Source organism: Lotus japonicus, chromosome 1 (assembly GCF_012489685.1).
Source record: "Lotus japonicus ecotype B-129 chromosome 1, LjGifu_v1.2".
In the NCBI taxonomy this organism is placed as follows: Eukaryota; Viridiplantae; Streptophyta; class Magnoliopsida; order Fabales; family Fabaceae; genus Lotus; species Lotus japonicus.
In genome coordinates, this window is record NC_080041.1 from 9,638,838 (window position 1) to 9,648,540 (window position 9,703).

The 9,703-nt window shown below is 32.3% G+C and overlaps 1 protein-coding gene across 1 annotated transcript; it reads right to left on the reverse strand.

The window, feature by feature from the left end:
- Positions 1–7,759: 7,759 nt before the first annotated feature.
- LOC130731580 (gibberellin-regulated protein 12-like) lies at positions 7,760–8,377 on the reverse strand. The gene is made up of 3 exons (XM_057583860.1): positions 8,277–8,377; positions 8,134–8,164; positions 7,760–8,023 (listed from the first exon to the last, which is right to left on the reverse strand). The coding sequence occupies exons 1-3, from the start codon at positions 8,340–8,342 to the stop codon at positions 7,842–7,844; spliced, it is 279 nt and encodes a 92-aa protein (XP_057439843.1). The 5' UTR covers positions 8,343–8,377; the 3' UTR covers positions 7,760–7,841.
- Positions 8,378–9,703: the final 1,326 nt, after the last annotated feature.

The following is a 9,703-nucleotide window of genomic DNA, read 5'->3' on the forward strand; positions in this document are numbered from 1 at the left end:
ATAAAAACTCAGCTCACACTTATCTTTGAGAGGTAGAAATTTTGATTTATGAGCAAGAAATTAACCATTTAATTTCCCACAAAGATTAGACAAATTAGATTCCATCACCTACATTCTAAGCCAACAAGAAATTTCAAATTGAACATCAAAGTTAGATGCAAGTGTTATACTCTCTACTCTCAAGTCTTTGGGCTTGTGTTTAATCATGCTTAAGCAACTCTCGTCATCTCATGAAAACATGCATCTATCATAGGCTTGACAAGATTCTAACACACCAATTAAATTGAACAAATGCATACAAAGATCAAAGGACTTTTGAAGGTTGTAATGAGGCCAAGGTCAAGGAAGGATTTATGAAAGATATTCAGAGTTAAAACCTTAGGAAAAATAAGAGCAATGGGGAAAAATTCAAATTAAACTTACTCACAACCCCAAGAATTAACACATTCTTCCTTTTACAACTTCATTTTTTTCAACTTCCACTTCCTTTTCTTTCTTTAGTACATTCCTTCACTTTGTAACTTCTCTTTTTTTCTTTCTTTTTCTTTTTTGACATTTGCATATTTTTCCCTTTTTTTTTCTTTCAACTTCTTTTCAGCTTGCTTACAATTTATCCTCAAGGAAGGCACCTCTTTTGAGCAACTTAGACCATGCATTCAAATAAATCACCCCCGCACTTGTTGAATACTCATTCCCAAGTCAATTTCAAAGCTCTTACATTTCCTAAGGTAAAGTATCATCATTGTTTTTCACTTAGGCTTGTAATGAGCTACAAAAGAATAGAGATATTAGGCTCAAAGGGGTTAAAACAAAGGTTAAAACATGCAAGGTAAGCTTTTTAGGCCAATAGCTTATTGAAAAAGAATGCCTTATCACATCAAAGTATGAAAATGAACAACAATTTGAGTCAGAATCAAGTCAAGTTCTGCAGTGCATATAAACATGAGGAAATCACACAAGAAAGAAGAGAATCATGGAAAAGACATTACCATTCAAGTGTTTGGTCCAAATCTCACAAGGTAGTCTCACATGGCAAGCATATAACACAAAGAATCCAACAAATCAATTCTCAATGCAAATCATGATGGACTCAAAATACAAGTAACTTCATCCAAGAGAGACATGAAATTTAACAAAAAAAAAATGGTTATATTGCTCACAAACTCAGCATCACTAAAACTCAATGAAAAAGTGTGAACTATTTTATTGAAAAGAATAAAAACAAAGCAAATAAATTAAAATAAAATTGCAAACTATCCTAACTGAGGTTGTACTACTCCTAAATAATATTCCCACCCCCACACTTAAATCACACATTGTCCTCAATGTGAGGCACAAATCATCAAATAAATTAGACAAGTGTATTAAAAGATAAAGGTTAGGAAAAACCAGGGATTAAGGGAGCTGGCGAGACATGAAACCTGGTAATGCTCTGAAAAATGCTATCACCTGAGTCCGGTGGAGGCCTTGCATTAAGAGGAAGCTCATAGTCTTGAGGCACAACAACGACAATCCACAAGTCAGGTGGCTTTAGAGGGATCTCATCTGCGACAATCTTAACAAACCCAAACTGTTTTCTAGCACCTTCAGCATGACTCATGACAATGTTCAGTTTGAGTGAAAACGTTTTTCGAGCATGTGTCCAACCTGAAATAAGAGTAAATGAAAAATCAGTACATTCAACAATCAACTCTTTGTCTGGAGGCTTCGGTAGAGGTTTCAAAACATATTCCTCCATGGAAATTGACTCCTTGCAATCAACCGAGTCTCCAATAAGCACGACTTTTTCAAAAATGTCTATATTAATTAAAAGCGGCTTATGTGGAAATATTGCTAATTTAGATCCACGTTCTACATCCATCTTCTTAACTTCATCCCTTGCAAAACATTTCTTGAAATCATCCAACAACTTATTTTCTTCTTCACCATGATACATCTTCTCACTCTCATAAGTTCTCTGTGGAAGAGGGAGATGTATTGCTTGTTGGTTGTCTTTATCATTAGAATTAACATCAGAAGCAAGATTGGCTTCAAACTCATTAACATCACAAGAACCATCAGTGCTAGCATCAAGATGAATATCAACACAAGGATTAACTTCATCATCAATCTCCACATCAACTTCATACTGCAATTTGTGAGCGCGTGCGACTAGCAGTGTGTTCAATGAGGTAGCCATCTGTCCTAATTGGTTGGTTAAATTCTCAATGGAGACCTCTTGTCTTTGAATGACAGATCTAGTTTCTTGCTGGAATTGCATGTTATGGATCGCAAACTGCTTCACCAATTCTTCAAACAACGACTCTTTAGATGGTGGTGCAGGGTTTGCTTGTTGATGGAATTCCTCTTGTGTATAGTAGCATTGTGAATCATAAAAAGGATATTGAAATTTTTCTTGCGGATAGTAGCATGGTGGTGCATAAATAGACTGCTGGAATTGCCCTTGTGGATAATAGTAAGGTGGGTCACACCAAATATTTTTAAAATTCTCTTGTGGATAACATTGAGGTGACTCAAACTGTTGTTGATAGCTCTTGAGCAACATTTGTGTAACAGAAAATTGTATCTCGTCGAGTTTGGCTTCTAGCTTATCAAGTTTAGCTTCCATCACTGCAAAAGCTCCACAAACCAACACTCGTTCCCTTACTTTTAAGAAAAAGATGTTCACCACAAACAAAGATAATAAAAAAAAAAGAATACAAATATGTTAGTGGGAAGAAAAAAAAGATAAAACGTTGATGGAAAAAAAAATTAAAGAGAAAGGAAAAAAAAGGTAAAGATAGCAACGTGAGAAAAAAAAACGTTAGTGAAAAAAAAAAGTAAAGAAAATCTAAACGAGATCTGAAACAGAAAAAAAAACAAGGTTAGTAAAAGAAAAACAAATCTATTGATAATAAATAATAATACTACAAATAATAATGAAGGGAAATAAAATAGAAAAGATAGCAAAATAAAATAAAAGAGAGAAAAGATAGAGAAATAAGAAAGAGATAGTGATATAAAAATAAAAGATAGGAAAGAGAATTAGAAGATATCATATATGAATAAAAGATATGTGATAGATATAGAAGATATATATATAAAATAAAAACACAATCTAAAATCTAATAATTAAAAAAAAATCAAGTGATGTATATAACAGCTGGTTCCTTTTTTTTTGTTTTTATTTTTTTTATTTTTTTAATAAAAACGAAATTAATAAATAAAACAAACAGGGAAACAAAAATACTCTAAAAACAATTAATAATCACCGAAGTCCCCGGCAACGGCGCCAATTTGACGAACGCACTGTCGCGGGTGCGTGCCAAAGTATTCTGCTTTGAATGCAGTACAAGGTGTTGAACACCAGAATCGATTTCACAAGGACTCGGTGAAGTATTAATTGATAATAGAGTAAAACAAAGCAATTAAAAAGGGGGTTTGATTGATTTGATTGTAAAGTAACAAACAAAACTTAAAAGAGATTTAATCTGATAAAAGAAAGTGTTAGTCATCGGATTATAATATTCAAGTGCAACAAACCTTCATTGGCTACAAAAGATTAATTCTTCCTTATTGTTTCCCTAATTCGTGAGAGTTGATTAACTAAGCGAAATTCAATTCACAGTTTCCTAAACTAAGCGATTAAGAAACAGTTACGAACTAACATGAACTAAGCGAACATGCATCAACTCTTATTTCTAAAACTACGGAATTAAGCAAACCCTAGATCAGAAATAGAGATGAAGAGAATTACTAAAGAAGAAATTTGCATTAAGAACAGAACCTCAAGTTTGCAATCACAAGAATATTAAAAATCCTAAGACTAACTATGGAGTTTAGCAACTCATACTAGAAAAGAGGAGAAAGATATTAGGAGAAGGTGGAGGAGGTGATGGTGAGATGTGCTGAGGTGGTTTGGTCTAACAAAAGCCTAAACTCACTTATTTATACTAATAAATAAACTTGTTCATCAAGTAACAATCTTTGTTATCTAAATCTTTTCTAAATCTTCACAAAATCGGGCCCACATAAAGGAGTAAGCTGCTGACAATCAGGCATTCGCGGGTCCCACAAGAAGTACGAATCTTCAATTGAGGTAAATATGAGAGTTGTAGCTCTTTAAGTCAGCTTCGCGGGCCTTCATTCGGATCCTAATTCGGAGTTCTGTAGCCCAAGATATGATCGTTTTAGTGCAGACTATTCCAGACTCGCAGGATTTGCGACAGCAACTTTGCAAGGTAATTTTGACAACTTTAGAGGTTGTTTCTCGAATTGTTCTGAACATGAAAGTTGTAGGGCTTCGAGTTATCTTTCCAATAACATATTATGGGCCTTATGTCGATATTGCTAGCTCCATACTAAATCCGTTCTAGAAAAACAGTCATAGAAACTAAAAGTGTAGAATTAAGCTCTTTTCCATGAATAATCCAAATAAACACTAATGGTCAAAACATGGCTAAGTCATAACAATTAAGCACAAAAATTTATATAACGAAGCTTAGAAAGACACATGTAAAATGCATCAATTATACGCTTATCAATCAAATAGAAGTATCAGAGCGGTGAAGGGAATACCATATCATACTTTTAAGGAAGCATGCGATCAATTGAGGTTCCTAACACATGATAAAGAATATATAGATGCAATTACACAAGTCTCTGATTTAGCTTCTAGAGAACAAATGATGAAACTCTTTGTAAGAATGTTAATGATGAATTCAATCTCAAAATCTAATGATGTTTGAGACGCATGTTGACTTCTCTTATCAGAAGGCATTCTACATCATAGAAGAAAAACATTTCATAATACAGGTATGTAGGTTTTCAAGTTATATTATTAATATTTGAAATGTTGCTTTAATAATTTAATTATTGCTTGGATTTAATTTAAATGAAATTCAAAAGTTTAGAAAATCACGTTGTGCATGATAATTATGCAAAGCGTGTGAAGAACATTAGTTATCTTCGAAACAGTTAAACATCATTAGTTAATCTTACTTCTCGACTACAAAACTACAAATCGCAGATACTGATTTGAAAAATTTATGTATCATTGAAATTGAGAAGTTACTCCAAAAAAATGATTGGTCATTAAATGATTACCCATATTTGTCAACTCCATAATATGATGAAGTCCTGCAATTTGACAATAGATTTATTGTCGATGAACTAAACTATGACAAATATGCATTAAAAATACAATATGAAGAGTTTCTTAGTATGCTTACACCGGAGTAAAATTCTGTATATGAGAGGGTTGTCACATCTGCGTTGTCAAACTCAGGAGGCTTCCACTTTTTATATGGCTTTGGTGGAATCAGAAAGACTTTTGTTTGGAACACTTTATCCGCGTAATGTAAATCCAGATGACTAATTGTGCTTAATGCTACTTCTAGTGGCATAGCATTATTACTCTTGCTTTGAGGCAGAACAACTCATTCTAAATTTTGCATTCTATTAGATGCTACAAAGACCTGAACAAGTAATATAAAGCAGGAAAGTCTACGAGCAAAGCTTCTGCTTGAAACAAGCCTTATTATATGAGATGAAACTCCAATGTTGAAAAAGTTTTTTTTCGAAGCCCTAAACGTTGCACTACAAGATTTAATGAGGTTGAAAAATGAAGACAACATACATAAACCTTTTGGAGGAAAAGTAGTAATACTTGGAGGTGATTTTAAACAAATACTACCTGTAATAATTAGAGGAAGCAAACAGGAAGTTGTGGAAGCTATTGTAAACTCTTCATCATTGTTGAAGCATTGCAAATTTATGAAATTGTCTAAGAACATGCGGCTAACGACAGCTAAGACGACTGATGAAGCAAAAGAAATCAAAGAGTGCAGATTGAATTCTTAAAATTGGAAATAGCGATCATCCTGATTCTGTAGCAGAAGAGTATGATGTTCAAATTCCGCCAGATCTGCTCATCTCAATTAGTCCTGACCAATTAATAGAATTGGTTAAATATACACATTCTGACCTTCCGCACAAAATGAAAGACCAGCAATTCTTTCAAGATATAGCAATATTGTCCCCTACACTTGAGGTTGATGAAATGATAAACACTTAATGCTTGGCATGATAGCTGCACCAGAACATGAATATCTGATCTCCGACTCTGCCTTGCAATCTGTTGAAGATTATGAAATCTGAGGTGAGTGGTTTACCACATAATTTTTGAATGACACTAAATGTTTTGTAATGTCAAACCACAATCTATTATCAAAAGTTAGTACTTTAGTCATGCTTTTGAGAAATATAGACCAAGCAACAGGTTTATGCAATGGAACCAGGTTAATAATGGATGAACTCGGTGAACGTGTTATTGGTGCAACTGTTATCAGAGAACAAATGCTGATGACAAAGTGCACATTTCAAGAATGGACTTAGTTCCTTCTGATTCCAAATTTCCAATTAAATTCAGAAGAAGATAGTTTCCAATTGCAATATGTTTTGCGATGACCACAAACAAAAGCCAATGATAAACACTATCTCAGGTTGGGCCCTTCCTTCCGAGATCCGTGTTCACTCATGGTCAGTTATATGTACCTCTCTCTAGAGTACACTCAAGATTCAAGAAAGAGTCTTAAACTTTGTATACTGGATGAGTCAGGCAAACAACAAACCGGTACTGTAAATGAGGAAGTTTTTGGAAATGTTTAATGCATACATCACAATTTCATTTATTTATTCTATTTTTCTCTCATATATTATTATACAATTGACTTATACATGATTGACTTAATTATAATTTATAAATTACATATATATGAAAAATAATTTATTTATTAAAAAATTCCAACATAAAGTTATGTGGGTTATCGCACGGGTTATCGCACTAGTATTATCAATTTGTGGTTGAGAAGATCAAAAGTTTAAATGTTACCAAAAAGTTTGATAATCAACCAAAGTGACTGATGGGGCCCGCAATAGGATTCCAAAGCAAATCTTAATTCCAAAGTTCATGATTGTTCGATCATCACAAAGAACATTATTATCCATTTGCAATTATATGGAACAAAAATATTTAATACTTTTTCTAATGATTTTCATGATATACTATCAGTTTTTTTTTTTTTTCACTTTTCAGAAGTTTTCATTCTTATAATTGTTGTCCGTTATTTTACTTATCTTTAATATTTATTCTTTTATTTGAACAATATGTTTTAGGGTATGTAATTCATGAATAAAACTGTACATATTTTTTAAGTAATATTAACTCCTACATTATTATTTATGCAAAAATTATTATTTGCTTTTAATGAATACTTATCATCAAATATACTGAAATCAGTCAAAGGATTTAAAACATTTTTATGTTTAATATAAAAAAATTTTAAGAGCAAAAGATATGATATAATAATCAAAGTCGAGAAACAAGCCCTCTCGACAATGGGCGGGACAACGAAAAACGGAAAGAAACGAACAGACACGAAAAGCAAAAACTAAAACAGCCAACAACGATCAAAACGACCAGAATAAAAGAAAAGCGCGCCCCCAATACAAAACCAAACCACGACCATCTGAAAAGACTCTAGCCCCCACTGTACCTCTCTGCAAGAGTCTCCTGAATGTTTAATATAAAATTATATTGGTTTTATTTTCAATTTTTTATTTTTATTTTCTAATTATAAACAAACCAACCACCATTGGTTGTAGAATGTTAGATAAATTAAACGAGAAAAGTCAAACAAAAAATTTGTTTAATCCAATTAGGAGAATGCCACTTCCATAACTTAAGAGGGATCTTCAAGCAATTGAATAACTTCAAGGATAATATATATAAACTTTATTCTTAATAAAAATGTATCATGCATGCATGACCAACAGTATATATAAACACAAATAAACTTGAATTATGGGCACTTTGGTCCGCCTTCTTGGGTCTTCCAGTTATTGTAGCATGGACATTCTTCCTTATGGCCATAGGTTCCTGATGGGACACATAAACATTTATTACAACATAAGTTACAGTAGGTCAAACAAGCCTTCTTGTATTGAGTGGCTGAGCAACGAACGTCGCATGCGCCAGGACATTCTGAAAAACATAATTTAGATTGGTCAGCAAAATTAATAATTTATATTAATTTGCGTAAAATTTTCTTATCTAACTACAAATAAAATTAAATTAAAAGATAGAATTAGTACGATCGGGAGTAAGTGATCCTTCACCGCCCGCCTGTAAAGAAAAAAATCATGTAAGTATGATGTCAAGGGAAAGTAAATAGCGATTACATGTTCATTAGTGTAACATGTGATTGTGAAAGAGTCGGTTAAGAGAGTTCACTTACAGTGACAAGTTGAATGACATAAGTCATGGCAAATATGAGAAGAAATCCATAGATAATTTTAGCCATTATGTTTTAGCTGGTCTTTAAGTCTCTGTAGCTAGTTAGCCTTATGCTCTCTCTAGCTAGTATATATTCTCTCATGGGTATGGTCTACAATTTATATAGATGCAAATAACAACATGATATATAGGATAAGAGTCTATCATGCTCTTATCATATCTTGTCATTATCCAATTATTTGACTTATCCTACTTTTATCCTACCATGATTACCAAACAGGTCAATGCTATCTCTTACAATAAATGACTTGGTTAAATTGAAAGATTACATGTGACTTTTTCACTCTCTTCTCAATGGACAATTTAATTGAGTGAACATCCTCGACATTGTATATTTTTTGAAAGGAACTTGAAACATTGTAGGCCTTATGTTTATTTCTTATTTGGTGGTCAAGATAGGATAAGAACATGATATCATAAAGAAATTGATAAAGGTAGGACATGATAAGAGCAGGATAAACTCTTATCAGATTTTGTGTTTGAGGTGAACACGATAATAATATGATATGATATAAACAATGAAAAATTTATTAAATGAGCCTATGAATAAAAGATACATAAAATTTTTTGAAAATTAATTTTCTAAACTTTCTTTTTTAAAAAAGTGATTATTCTATCAAATTTTATTTTTTACATTTTTATAAATAAGTCTATGTTTTAAAATTAACAAAATTACATTTTTATTAATTAGCCTATTTTAATATTTTTCAAGGCAACCTATTTTAATAAAAACTATATAGTTCACGAATTGGTTTTAACTTTGTATTGGAAAGTAATAAACAATAATAATTAGTTAAATTAAAAAATATTATTAAAATTATTATTCTTTCAAAAGTGCTTTATATTTAAATTATAAATTATTATATAAGTAGAGAAATAATTTTAAATATTATAAAATAATAATATGAAATTAATCTATATTTACTATTAACATATCAATATTTATGAGTAAATAATTTATCCAACCGAAGGAGTTGCGGGAAGAAGTCAGCGACGCATGGAGTAATGTCATGGATTCGACTTCCATGAAGGAGTTTGGTGCTAGTATGGACTTCTTGCGTTCACTATGTGGGGAGAAATCTAAGTTCATGCAATACATCAACACTACTTGGTTGCCGTATAAGAACAAATTTGTGAGGTACCTCATTGACCGTTACATGTATATGGGGAACACAACAACAAACAAGTACATTCTTATCCACTCAAACTTGATTCAAACAAATGTTTCCTTAATATTAATGTTAGTCATTTGCAACGGGTTGAAGGTGCACACGTAATACTCAATGCGTGCATCAAAGATAGAAAAAGTGACTTGTGCGCGGCTTGGAGTGCGATCCATAGGTGCACACTACTCCAACATACAAGGAT